This window comes from Sinohyriopsis cumingii, chromosome 6 (assembly GCF_028554795.1).
Source record: "Sinohyriopsis cumingii isolate HCF-2022 chromosome 6, ASM2855479v2, whole genome shotgun sequence".
Classification (NCBI taxonomy): domain Eukaryota; kingdom Metazoa; phylum Mollusca; class Bivalvia; order Unionida; family Unionidae; genus Sinohyriopsis; species Sinohyriopsis cumingii.
The window spans coordinates 59,414,062-59,429,428 of record NC_142966.1 but is presented as its reverse complement, the minus strand read 5'-3'; the positions used below and the strand labels follow the sequence as shown (position 1 = coordinate 59,429,428).

Below are 15,367 nucleotides of genomic sequence, written 5' to 3'. Positions count from 1 at the left end.
AATCACATACCTAAAGTTGTTTGTGATAGCTGAGCAGGCTGCTGGGATGACTCAGATAGGTACTGTGGCAATTTGCGGATGGTTTCATTAATTATCTCATCAATGATTGACTTGGGTTCCTCCAGGGGCACCAGAAGGGTTTTACCCAAATGCTGATTATACTGCAAGCACCATGCCTCACTGTAGCCATTGTTGCACCATTCCTTGATGCTATCTGCACTCAAACGCAGCCATACACCATCATCATTGTGAATCTTAAGACAGAAAGGAGGGGGGTACATGTTTTTATATTAAATTTTACAAATATCTGGCTGTCATATTAATGTTTGAGAACAAATGCCTGACAAGAGCCTCTCAAATTTTGACTTTGTCATCCATATATATATATATATATATATATATATATATATATATATATATATATATATATATATATATATATATATCAGGGCACATAATTATGATTTTTTCCATCATTTCACAGAATCAATAAAATAATATTTTTTGCTGATCCTGCCTGAATTTCAATGATTCTGCTAAAATCAAACAGAAGCCAGTTCAGTTCATATTTATTGTTCATTAACATCAAATCAAAACAATAACAACCATATTTCACAGAGACCCCATGCACTTATTTCTCTGAAAACTCGATATAGATAGTACATAACATCAATGGTTCTCCAAGGTCATATTTAAGCCAATTGTGTCCATTTTCCGATCGTTTCTAGAACATTCTAAGTTGCTTCTCTTTTCTGCATTGCACTCACTCTCACTCTCTTGTCATCATTTAATTTCTCCTATTCCACTGGTGGTTGGTTGCACACCTTGCAAATACTTGCAAGTCCATGGCACCCTACACTGAATGTACATCAACAGAAAAGCAAACATTAAAAGCATACTAATCAGTATAATTCTGGACTAGTTGTTGAGTCCATGAACATGACCTGTCAACTATGCAATACTGAGATTACTTTTCACCAGTAATGAAATCAGTGTGTGTATGTGTGTGTATGTATATGTATATATATATATACACCACTCTGAATAAACACTGGATATAAAAAAGGCATCTTTAACTTTGCTACTGAAAGTCTAAGTCAAACTATACCACAGATTCAGTACCTGAAAGCGTGTTCTTCCCTCTCTATGGAAATTAAGCATTGGTGCTCCCAATCAAATCCACACTAATACTTCAGAATACTCCAAGTGTATGATTTTCAGAATCACCATGTGACTGCCATATGTGATAAAAAATGTGCTACTTAAACTGAAACAAAATACTAAGATTCTGTTATTTTCATGGGTATGAATTTCTAGGATTTGTAAAAAGTTACATCTTTATTGATATTTAAGTTTGTGGATGTCTTGAATGCTTTCTTTTCTTCGTATGTTAAATATTATAAACTTGATTTTTCCACAGAAACTGATACCTCCATAAAAAAGACAATCTCCACATAAAAAAGTCAATCTGAAATATCCTGTTTGAAAAAACCTGGTATAATAACATTTGACGGTTACCTCATCTACAAAGGAGAGAATTCCCTCAGGTTTGATCACTCCTATTTGTTCACTCTGCAGTGAAGGATTGGTCCTAATACGCAAGCCTGCACTGTACTTCCCTATAAACTTTCTCATCTGAAAATGAAATAGATGGATGGGTATATCCATATGTATTTGAGTCATTTACAGAAGAACATTTCTGATTAAATTATGTTTCTCTAATAATACTTACCTAATCCGATTAACATTAAGGAATAACCACTTCTACTTCCAAATCCAGCCCTCCATGAAACATGAAAAAAAGTCTTTTTGTCAATATATCACATAGATGAAGGGAAGTAAATCTTACTGATTTACTTCCCTTGCCTTAAGCTAGATGACCACCGGTATCACTGGTGTTTACCATTTTAAATTTTTGAGCAAAACCTGTAACAGGATGCTTTCATATGCAGGGAAGGGTGAGAGAGATTAATAGTAATGTGTTCCAGTGCACATTATTGGAGAAACAATTTTCTGAAACATTTGCTTTCTCCATCAAAAACATTATCCACTCACGTTAATATTAGGTTAGAAGAAGAGAAAATGGTTGAGCATCAAACTTTTACTCACGTCACCCTGAATTCTACTGAAAGGATGAACTACTCCTAACATGATGGCAGCACAACCAAAGATTATGCATTTATACTTGTCTGAGGAAGTTTCCTGCGGGATCCTGCACTGGGCTATTGCTTTCTGTGTAAAAGTGTGTCCAGGCTGCACTGGGCTATTGCTTTCTGTGTAAAAGTGTGTCCAGGCTGCACTGGGCTATTGCTTTCTGTGTAAAAGTGTGTCCAGGCTGCACTGGGCTATTGCTTTCTGTGTAAAAGTGTGTCCAGGTTCTGTACACTGCGTGCACCACTTCATAAAAGCAATCAAACATATCCCAGTATAGTTTGGATTTGAACTTTTGGATCATTCAGTAACTGTTGGATTTTTAGTAAGCTCACATTATCTGATTCTAGGTTTACTAGCCCCAAAATAATAGCGAAATACTTTCAAAGCTTTCTCAAAACCTCTGAGGTAGGCTAACGTCTTGGCAGCTTGAGATGTACATGAATTGAAATGATGGGCCATGCAGACCTGCCAACCCTGTAAGAAAGCTGATTTTTTCCCAAAAGACTGACCAGTTTTCAGCAAGGTGTAACAACATATCAATAACTGCTATTGTAAAGCTCAAAAACATAATTAAAGGTCGATGCATCGACGATAATCTTTATGTTCAACTGACAAGTTTATAAAGTACATGTAGACTTTATTTACCACTAGTACAGATGCACAAACTCTAGTTCAAACCCTATGCAGCTCAATGGCTTATTGTTATCCCTCAACTTGACATAATTCTTAGAAATTCTTTTCCATTTCACATGACAACGGCAATCATATCTCCTGCGACACATAATTAAAATTGGCACGTGATGCTGAATAAATGTAATTGTGTCCTTTCCAGCTTTTATTCACAAGAATCTGAATACTCTTTTTCATTCTTCTATGTTGATTATTACATTTTTCCAGAAGCTTATTTTCCCCTTCATCTTAAACATGCATCACTTTCTGGACGCCATTTTAAACAATTCTATAACCAACAGTTTGATCATTCAGACACTTTGCATGAACAAATAGGTGCAGTTTGAAGCATCTGGAGAGCTGCTTTAAAGTTAGTCTGGTTCCCTGACTAATTTCACTAATTCTAAGATGAAACCCGTATCCAAATAAAACACGAATGAACCAATTATCCTGATTTTTGGCAACGATAATTTTTCCACAATTTTTGCTAGTATGCCACAAGCCTGTATTTTAAGGGTAATTTTCATAAGACTTAAAATCGTAAGAGTTGGCAGGTCTGGGCCATGCAGTGTATACTTATAATGGGACTTTTATTCTTGATTCTTGTAACAACTCCATTAGGCTGATCAACCATTACTGCAGCACCATTACTACCAAAGTATCTGAGTTTACTCAGGGGCAAATCCTCATCTGCAAAAAAAACTTTTTAATTACTGCGGTACTTGTGCAAGGACATTATGGTGCAGTACTTTCAATTACTGTGGTACTTCTGCTAGGACCTTATGGTGCAGTACTTTCAATTACTGTACTACATATGCAAGGACTTTATGATGCAGTACTTTCAATTACTGTACTACATATACAAGGACCTTATGGTGCAGTACTTTCAATTACTGTACTACATATGCAAGGACCTTATGGTGCAATACTTTCAATTACTGTACTACATATGCAAGGACCTTATGGTGCAGTACTTTCAATTACTGTACTACATATGCAAGGACTTTATGGTGCAGGACTTTCAATTACTGTACTACATATGCAAGGACTTTATGATGCAGTACTTTCAATTACTGTACTACATATACAAGGACCTTATGGTGCAGTACTTTCAATTACTGTACTACATATGCAAGGACTTTATGGGTGCAGCACTTTCAATTACTGTACTACATATGCAAGGACCTTATGGTGCAGTCCTTTCAATTACTGTACTACATATGCAAGGATTTTATGGGTGCAGCACTTTCAATTACTGTACTAGTTATGCAAGGACTTTATGGGTGCAGTACTTTCAATTACTGTACTACTTATACAAGGACCTTATGGTGAAGCACTTTCAATTACTGTACTACTTATACAAGGACTTTATGGGTGCAGCACTTTCAATTACTGTACTACATATGCAAGGACCTTATGGTACAGCTCTTTCAATTACTGTACTAGTTATGCAAGGACTTTATGGGTGCAGCACTTTCAATTACTGTACTACTTATGCAAGGACCTTATGGTACAGCTCTTTCAATTACTGTACTAGTTATACAATGACTTTATGGGTGCAGCACTTTCAATTACTGTACTACTTATGCAAGGACCTTATGGTACAGCTCTTTCAATTACTGTACTAGTTATACAATGACTTTATGGGTGCAGCACTTTCAATTACTGTACTACTTATGTAAGGACCTTATGGTGCAGCACTCCTTATTTATTCTGTTTCCATGTTAAGATAGAAAATTTTAAATGCTGCAAATTCTAAGTACAGTAAACCTCCTGATTTATGTGTATATTGTGTTCCTGAAATACACCACAAATGTCGAATTCACACAATTTGAATCCATCTATCAGTGGCTGCAGATTCTTCATACCATTCGAACACATAAAAAATGGCAGTTCCAACTTGAGAACCCATACTGTGTGTTCACATATATATGCAACTGGTTCATGTCTCAAAGTGTATTTTTCTGCTTGGGTGTTAATATTAATACCATTAACAGTTTGCAAGGTTGCTCCAGAAATGAAGACTATATCCCTGCATATTACATACTGGGAAGTTTATAGAAAGACAGAGAGAAGGACACTGCAATTGCTAGAAACACCCAAGTCATAATAACATGGGGGAATCAATTTATAATAATAATAATAATAATAATAATAATAATGAGGACTTTGTATAGCGCCTAATCTTTAGAAGCTCTAAGCACTTTACAACATTAGACAACACCTATAAGATAAAAAACATATAATAATATTATTACAAAAAACAAACACCATGAAATTAGAAAAACATTAAAAAATAAAAAACATGCTGATAATATTTCAGGTAGGAAACATTTTTAGGTCTTTAAGTTTGTTCTTGCAGTCAAAATAAGTGAGTTTTGAGAGCCCTCTTGAATGTGATCACTGTGTCTTTGTGTCTAAGTTCAGTGGGCAATTCATTCCATGTTGCTGGGCCCTGGTATGCAAAAGAATGCTGTCTATATGACTTTGTTTTCATAGCGGGAATAATGAGTATACGATTGTCAGAAGAGGAGTGTAAGTGTCTTGCTGGTGTGTACACATGGGTGAGGTCGAATAGGTATGTTGGACTAGAGTCCAACAGGGAAACTTAGCACAGAGAACAAATTTTGTGTTTGATTCTGGATCGAATGGATAGCCAGTGTAGGGTACAGAGCAGCAGGGAGGTGTGCTCTGATCGTGGTACTCTAAGTATGATCCAAGCAGCTGTGAACTTTTCGAAGTTTCTGGAGCAGATATTGAGATGAACCAGACATAATTGATTTACAATAGTCCAGTCTTGAAAGTACTAATGAACACACAATTGTTTTAGTGGCATCAACTGAAAGATATTTGCGAATTGAGCTGATGCGTCTCAGCTCAACATATGCAGCCTTGCATATGTTCATGACATGTTGGTGCAATGTTAGAGTACTGTCCAGAGTAACACCTAGGTTTCGTACTGATTGTGTGAATTTAATGTTGGTGTTGCTGATATTTATTGTTTGAGATAAAGGATGTGAATGAGAAAGTCTTTGTGTTGTGATCAAAATGGCCTCAGTTTTATCGTCATTCATCTGCAGCTTGTTACATGTCATCCATGATTTCACATCAGAAATGCACCTCTCTACACATTGGATGGTAGCATCAACTTCAGTTGGGTGGCCATATTTGTATACTTGGGTGTCATCAGTGTACAATTGGTGAGACACTGGATGATGATCTATGACACTTGAGAGCGACTGAGTGTACAGAATGAAGAGAACAGGTCCAAGAACAGACCCCTGTGTAACACCACAACATAGATCAACTGGGCTGGAGTGTATTCCATTTGCAGATACAATTTGTGTCCTGCTGACCAAGTAGGACTTGAACCACAGTAAGGCTGTATCATGAATGCCATATACATGCTGGAGACGGTGAAGTAATATATCATGGTCTATTGTGTCAAATGCTGCAGACAAATCAAGGAGGGTGAGGACTGTAATCTTTCCGCTATCCAATGCAGAGAGAATGTCATTAACTACTTTTAGAAGAGTAGTTTCAGTACTGTGGCAAGGGCGATATGCAGATTGTACATTGCTAATAAGACTGTCTGAATTTAGATGAGATACAAGCTGGGATAGAACAACCTTTTCTAAGATTTTTTATATGAATGGGAGATTAGAAACTGGGTGGTAGTTCTTTAAATCGTTATTGTCTAGTTGGTTTCTTCAGCACAGGCTTTACAATGGCAGTTTTGAAAAATGATGGGAATTCCCCAGATGAGAGAGAGGTATTAATAACATCAGTTAGTGAAGGCAATACTGGATCTAAGCACTCAAGCAGCAGTGATGTTGGAATTGGATCAAGTTCACATGATTTTGGTGCACTCTTTATCACAATTGTACGTACAAAATCCATAGAGACATGTTCAAATGCTGCTAATGGTTGCCGCTCAAATTCTGTATCCCAACTGTATGGTGGCGACGAGTCAATTGAAATTGTCGTGTCAAGCTTATCTCTAATGGTTTGTACTTTGTCATGGAAGAAATTTGCAAACATGTCCAGAAGGTCGACTGGAAAGAAGGTAGTTGGAAGTGGTGTCCCTGTATATGCATAAGGGAGCATAATGTTAATCTATATTTCTAAAACAATGGTGAGAATGTTCCATAATTTGCCAAATAAAATAATTGTAAGACACATTATATATAACTTAAACTTCTGGTATGACAAAAACTTTATTTGAATCATATATTAATGCCTCTGTGCCATATAAGCAGGGGACATTCAGGTGAAGTAACAGAAAGTTTTACCTTTGTTTACTCACAACAATGGTTCTTAATCCATGGCCATGGGTCACGATCCAAAACTGGGTTGCTATGGTTTTGAGTGGGTCTCCAAGATCAACTATAATATTTTGAATTATTTTACCCAAGTGGTTTTGAGCAATTGATGGGAGGTGGGGCTAACCCAAAAACTTTATCAGGGTCACCACCCAAAAAGGTTAAGAACCACTTGAAAAAAAATCTGTAAAGTTATGGATTCCAGACTGATCAAACTTGTGATGGAATTTGTAAAACAGATTCCAATACTGACCTGTTTACGCTGAGACTTCCTGCCAAGCTGTGAGGGTGGGGTCATACCCTGGGGAGGTTCCTTCACTTCTACTTTGTATATTTCACCTTGTAATGGGTGAGAAAAAAGGAGACATTATCAATGTTCATGATGTTTTTCACTACATAGAAACCCAGTTACCTGATCTTAGAATAATGAGTTTCAATTTTTGTTTATAGTAAAACCAGTCTCAGGCAAACTCTGCTATGATTGACCACCAGTCATTTACAACAACAATCTTCATGCATAAATCAATTTTATTACTGGCATATAAACGCTCCAGCATGAGTGAGAAACTGCAGAAAGCAACCAGTGATCGTAATATTAGGGCAAACTAAGCAACTATACATTGCTATGAATGACTGCATCATAAAAACAGATAAACACCAGTTACATTCCTTTCTAACCATGACCAGTCAGAAGGGTTTGTAGGCAGAATTCAAACAATGCTGCTATGAACAACTGTACTGAAGGAACGAAGATGAACACAATAACCTTTTTCATTTAATCCTTTGTAAACATGACCACTTAGGAGGGTTTGTTCTAAACAAAATGAAAGCTGAATCTGGCTACCAGTTGTTTGTTTTTTTTTTAAACCTACAGGTCATGCAGGTAGCCAACATATGCTACAGACTGAACCACACTAAAGTAAATGTCACTAACCACAACTTTAGTGCCAAAGTCATGTAAAACCCCATTTGTGCTTGGAGTCAATCCATGCCTGGGATGAATGAGGTCTCTGCCTTTGTCTTAATAAGTGATTATTGTTTTCCAGATTCATGTTTATTGCTTTTTTGATGTTACAGCTATTAAAACACACATACCAAGTCTTAATCTTCACTGTAATGCAGTTGTTTACACCCTTTGTTTATCGTGTTAATCACTTTGTGTCACTGGTGAATTAATCCTTTGGTTGTGTCTCTCAAAAGAATTCATTGTGTTTCTGGATGGTCTAATTCCATGTTTTTGTTCATTCATGGTAAATATATGTTCCCTGTGTACCCGATGCCTGACCTGATAAAAACCACTAATTTCTATACAGGATGAGTATGTGTTATCATAAATAACTGTTCAATTCTTATGCTACATTTGAAGTGGGTCTGAAATGTATAGACATGTTAAGTTAACTTATGGACAAGATAAAAAAATATTACCATAGTTAATTTTGCAATTCGCATGCTAATACATTTACATCCAATCTTTACACATAAATGTGAATCTTTTTATGATACATATAAATGCTATATAAAATTATTTTGAGATGAAAGAATACAATATTTTAACAAAAACTATAATTGAAGAATAAAATGCATTTACAATGACTGTGAGTATTTTTCATTCTTAAACTCTCTTGCAAACTGATCTTGAACAAATTTGTGATGAGAGATCACCTGTCTTAAGAGACCACTAGTTGTTGACAGAAAGGGTTGCCTCTCAAGACATTTTTTACTGTTTAATAATTTTAATGGATGATGTGACTTTTATGGAATCAACTCTTAACAATCTAAACCTCAAACCTGTATTTCATGTTATTTGCATTTGATGTCTATTATATACTGTCCTGTAAAATATTTTGACCGTTGATGATTCGCATCCAATGATATACACACCTTAAACAAGTTCTGCCAAGATAGCAATTCAGCAGAATTTTAGGATCTATATAATATGAAACATTTCATAGCTGATATACGCTTGGTAAGTTATATGATGTGTAAAAAGAATTATGCATTAGGAGAAAGAAGAATAATTTGATGTCTACAATAAGAAAACAGGAAGATGTGGGTGCATAACTTGAGCACATTTCAAGTAAGAAGTCACTACAATACCTTAATTGGATGAAAATTACATCACCCAATTTCTAACCTTTTGTTTCCATTCATGCCACATAATATTCATTTAATTTATCCACACTACTGTGTTGACACATGAATGAAAATTACTTGAACAATGTTGAGTTGATCCAAACAGTTTAATTTAGAAAGTTTGCATCCCCAGCAAGGACTGATCTATTTTGAATTAGCAAAGCACATACTGTAGCAACTTTCAAAAAATATATTGTAATCAGCTTTCATGGCAGACACCAGTATACAGTTTTTGATCAAGATGTTTAAACTACAAGGAAATGCATACATTTGGTTCAGACATGTGATGCTGGGTGTATTAATTTAGTTGAGACATATCATGTTAGGTGCATATATCTGGTTCAGACATCTGATAATGCGTGAGACACATGACGCTGGGTATGGTGCCGACACTGGTGCAAGGCAAAAGCATTTTAAACTAAGTTCTACATTGAATAAAGAGACTCCAACAAAACAGAAAGTCAAAAAATTTGAAATTATTGATAAATCCATGAGATCTCAGATGACAAAAGTTAAGGAGTATCTCAAGGACATAAAAGATTAGAGTATCTCTACTATTTCTTGCCCCCCTCCCATCACTAAACTAAGACAAAACCAACAATTAAATGAGGAAGAAGTAGGAAAGGCTTGCCTTTAATGATGACAAATTGTTATATACTGATTAATGGTGTTCTTTTCTTTATTTTCTTTTTAAATATATTTTTTCAATAAACTATCATACATGGAAATACAACTTTTAATTTACTTGTCTGGCTAAAAATGCAACTAAAACAACTAAGAAAATTGTTCTGTGCATGACAATGGTATGATATCCCCTTACACCTAAAATATCCAAAGCTAACATCATCACTCATGAACTGTCCTAATATTATGTTATTATTTGCTGTATCTGTTGCAATATCTAAATTTTACACAAGAAGAAGAGTAAACAAAGGCAAGCATAAATTACCGAAATGAGCTGTAGCTTGTTTTGCTTAGTATACATACCAGTATCAAATCCATCAATGCAGACATGTATATTGTAGAAACCAATACTGCCTGGTGTCCAGCTGGAACTAAATGTTCCATCTTCATTATCACGTACCAACATGTTCTCGATGGGTCGTGGCACAGAAGGCGCAGCAAAGCGGAGCTCCTCAAATGAGTAGTTCTCATAAGCCTAAAATTTAGCATTTGATTTTCAGATAGTTACATTAACAAAATTATTGTTCTGTGATACATAAAGTTACCAATAAAAAATGAAACCAAAGATCTGAAAAACTGGAGACCAATTTCACTACTGAAAGTTGACAATAAAATTTTAATTAGAATTCTAGCTAGAAGAGTCAAAGAAGGGATGCCCAATTATAAATGAAAATCAGAGTTATGGGAGAGATGGGAGGGATATAGAAAACAATATTTTAATTATTAAAATTACAATTGACTATCTACATATATAAGAATCTAAAGGAGCAATTAAACTATTCAATCAGGAAAAGGCTTTTGACAGACTTGTGCATGACTACACAAATATGGTATTAGAAAAATTTAGTTTCAGAGAAAATTTCCGAAGATGGATTAAAATTCAGATCAGTGATGCAATAACCAAAAAGTTTGACACAGATCAGTACGACAGTATACATAATAGCATTAGAAATCCTTTGCTCCAAAATCAGAAACAATAGTAACATAAACGGGATTCCAATACAAAATTGGAAGAAAGAACTGAAAATGATATAGCATGCAGATGACTATGAATTTCATAGCAGACTCAAATTCGTTTAAACATCTACAAAAAGAATTTGAGAACTTTGGAAAATACTCAGGGTTGAGAATAGATCGTGATAAAATGGAAATACTATTAATAGGAAACTGGAGAGGAAATCACCCAGGATTTCCTCCCCACCTAACAAAAGTGAAGGTCTAAGCCCTAAGAATCACCTTTGGGAATAATGCCACATTAGAAACTATAAAAACATCAGGGAATAAATTGAGCAAAATATAGTAGCCTGGGTACTAACACCACTAAGCACAATGGAAAGAGCACAGGACAAATTAGATATGACCATAATAAATTACACATGGAATGGCAAACTACATTACCTACCCAAAGGGGGGGGGGGCATAAACTTATTAGCCCTAAAATACAAGAAAACCACTAACATTATCAACAGGTTCAGGAAATGAAAGGGAACTCCTGAGTATGTCTGGGAAACTATACATATAATGGATGGGAAAACAAACTGGACATCTACAGAAACAACAAGCTAACAAAACCAACAGAAGCTCCAAGGAAATATCTGAATATCAAACAAATATTTAGGAAGTATAGAGAGATAAAGAAAACATGGTAGTAAAAAATATCACAAAAAAGTATATAATACTGAAAGAAAGGAATGTATCAAAGGCAACATTATAAACATTTAATGGAAAAATAATCACTGGACTGAGGTATGGAAGAAATGGGCATGGGTTAAATCCATGAAGATCCAGAGTATGCTACTAAAGTAATTGTATGATGTCTGGTTAATCGGTGAAGTAGCACTTAGGAGGTATATTATCAGAATTATGCCAAAATATCCCCTGTATAAAAAAGTAGGGAATCCCCCCCCCCAATGTAATGACACAATGTAATGCTAACAAAATGGAACACAACATCATAGAGAATTTATTATGTCAAAAAGGATGATATCATACAATAATTTACTCTGTATGGATAGAATACCCAGTAAAGAAATATTAGCTAAAGTACTAGATTTTATTACAAAAACCATGATCAATTGTGGACAAGTAATCAAACTGGACAAAAGAAACAGACATGTATGTATATAACAACTAGCTAATAATTATTGAAACATCTCCTGTACTGAAGAAGGACCACTGATGGGGATGGGTTCCAGGTACTCACCCTACTTCCGAGGGTGGCAACAACTGTGCGTGTGTATTGGATGACCCTCGTTACATGTCTGTTTCAGATGGGAAGATTTAATGCTTAATAAATAGGAAGATGTGATATCCACATCACCCACCAACTAATCTGATTTATCCAAAATTAACAAAATAATTAACTGACCATCACTATACATGAAAGGGATAATTTACAGGCTGATATAGATTATAACTTTAGCACCTAAGGGACAAAAAGAAATACAGACGGGGCCAGGGATGTGAAACTTGAGAAGTACCAGGTGTAGATACCATGGAGCTATGTCACAGGGTGCTATGCAATACAGACAGGCCTATGGAGAATCCAGAGAAAACCAAGCTAGCAGAATATGGACAGACAAACACACAGACTACAAGGAAACATAAACACAAATACTACAAATTTTTCCTTATCATCTATCTATCCAGACATGCACACAAACATAAACATAGAAGAACGCAGACCAGGAACCCTGACAAGTACCAACAAATATGTCAGGAAAAAAGAAAAACCCCAGTTCCAAATAATATTTTTTTAAAAATTTATATCCAAATTCTTTATGATTACTTTTACAGAAAAACAACACTACACTTACGTAAGTGGGAGCTTGCGAGGAGCACACATATAAAAAAAGGGGTAACTGATTTCAAAAAAAAAAAAAAGGTTGAGTCAGTGACAAGCTCAATTACTTTGGAAATATTGAGCATCACATGTAATTACTGCAAATTGTATTACTCACATCTGTGTGATCCCCCTCTAGAAAGGCCTCCAATCTAATAAGGCCATTTTCCTGCTGCAGAAGTGGTAGCATTTGGTATGATTTGTACAAGCTACAATAGCCTTCATGCCATAATGTTCCTTGCCATATGGAAAAGCAGTTCATTTCTTGAGAAGTTCAAAATAGCAAATGCTGGAAGACACCTTAACATAAGCACACTGGGCCTTACAGTCAGGTGAACTAATAAAAACGGTTCACAGGCCTTACAGTCAGGTAAACTAATAAAAATGGTTACCAGGCACTCCAGTCAGGTAAACTAATAAAAATGGTTCACAGATGCTGGATAGGAAGACTGAATCAAATGACCTGCTCAATACCTTAATCATGGTTCCCAAATCCTTACGTAACCGAACTTTTTTTTTTATACAAAAGACAATTTATTTTATATGCACTATATGTCTGTTGCTATAAAGAGAATCCATTTTAAATACATGTAATGGTACGTGCTTGAAGATTAATTGATATGCACTAACCTTCATCATAGAAATGGCATGGAAGGCATCCTTTCTGTCTTTTATTGTAACTTCGTAAGGTGTGTCTAGATTTGGCAGAGGATGACCCCCAAAGGTCAAACTGCCTTCATCTGGCCGACTCAAGCGGCGCATCCTCTTGTACTCATCTCCTAATGTATCCATATCTACTGGCACTGCTTTCACTTCCACCTGCAAAAAATGCAATAATGAACATTAACACAGTCCTCTAACGAAAAATAATATCGTCCTTGAAAATAAACCATAGTTTTTGTTCTTTAACATTATCCCATATTATTTAAAAGTTAAATGCTGAACAAGCTATTTACCTCAGACTCGACAGGTTCAACCAGAATCAACAGGCAAGAAAAATTATTATCATGCTATTTCACAAATTCAATACACCTCCCTGTCTCCTTACTCGATACCAAAATTCTGCCCAGTAGGGTGGATTCAAATTCCCAGACCATCATGCAACTATATAAACCAACCCTAGTTGCATATAAAGCTTCAAGTCTTTATCTGAAATGTTGCAAAAAGTGTTGCCTGGCATTGCACAGACACCTATGTACAAGAATTTGAGCACTGTAAAATACCCCACAATATCAGTCCTCTTTAAAGAGAATGGCAACAAGGAAGACATATGAAGACAATATCAAACCTCAAACAGAAAATCTACTGCTGCATACATAAAAGGAGGTTGTTGTTGCAACTTTAATGTTTTGTTATTTCTCTGGTACTGACTTTCCTTTTTCTTTGCAAACAAGTTACTCAATATGTAAGATCATTTAAGTTGGTTGGTTGGTTTTTAGGTACTCTAAACACAACATTGGTGTCAGACCAAGTAAATGGTATATAAATGCAGTTTCCATGGACACATTGAAGTATATAACCATGGCTGGCCTATGCAGGTAATCCTTGGTTCACAATTTCCATGCTCTACCAAAGGAACTGCCATTCTTCCCCTTTCTCTTGTGTTCGAGTATAAACACAGTAATAGTGAAATGATTCTTTATTTATGTGAGCTGATATTGCATATGGAAATATTAGTAAGTGGCTACATAATTAAACCCATTTCTATAGTCAAATGATACCAAGTATTATAATTATTAGACTGGTTTTGGCACCAGACTTCCAGGAAACTTGACAATTCATATACTGGCTATTACTACTGACAATAATTGTCAAGATTACAAATCCTAATGGCCACAAAGTTAAATCTGCGTGATGTTAATGATACATAACGAAGCCATTTTGGCTTCTCTCACTTAGTGTAAAGAAATGTATAAAAACAATAGGGTACCAGACTATGACTAACAAATCATGTGACAAGATCACTTCCTTTAAAAACACATGGAAATTTGTTTAAATTCATAAAAAATTGTTTAAATCAGTCTGTTAATTGGCAACTTGAATAATCTACTGCAAAAAGATCAACATATCATCGAGGAAAAGAAAAATTCTCAGAATAGAAGAGAAAATGAAAGTAATTCAACTGACCGAAAAGGGGGTGGGGTTCAAGGATCATTGCAGAAAAATTTGTGTGTCGGAAAGACTCAGATAAACAATATCGTGAAAGATAAGGAAACAATTCTGCAGAAGTGGGAAGGTTGAATGGATGGAGAAAGGAAGATTGTTTGAGCCAGATGTTTGTATCCTGATTTGAATGACAAGGTATTTTAATTTTTTTTGTATTGCACATGCTAAGAAAATTCCACACAACGGTCGAATGATCCAGGAAAAAGCAACAATTTTGTCAGTTGAAATGGGATATGATGACTTTACCAAAAGTAACAGACGGTTGCACAGATTCCAAGTCCGACACAATATTAAGTGTTCTGTCCTTGGTGGGGAATCAGCTGATGATAATAATGAAGGTGTCAAAGATTGGAACAAAGACTACACGATATATGCAGGGGATATGACAGCTAGAATA

At 35.5% G+C, this 15,367-nt stretch overlaps 1 protein-coding gene across 3 annotated transcripts in view; it reads right to left on the bottom strand.

Annotated features, from left to right (window-relative positions):
• Window positions 1–15,367, bottom strand: part of LOC149797036 (E3 ubiquitin-protein ligase MYCBP2-like) — a 340,499-nt gene that overhangs the window by 127,631 nt on the left and 197,501 nt on the right. For all 3 annotated transcript variants that reach the window (XM_089961694.1, XM_089961696.1, XM_089961697.1), the window contains 5 exons: window positions 13,435–13,623; window positions 10,266–10,437; window positions 7,399–7,484; window positions 1,519–1,635; window positions 11–254 (listed from right to left, as the gene is read on the bottom strand). In XM_089961694.1, the coding sequence (XP_089817820.1) occupies window positions 11–254; window positions 1,519–1,635; window positions 7,399–7,484; window positions 10,266–10,437; window positions 13,435–13,623 (808 nt within the window). The remainder of the gene's footprint in view (window positions 1–10; window positions 255–1,518; window positions 1,636–7,398; window positions 7,485–10,265; window positions 10,438–13,434; window positions 13,624–15,367) is intronic.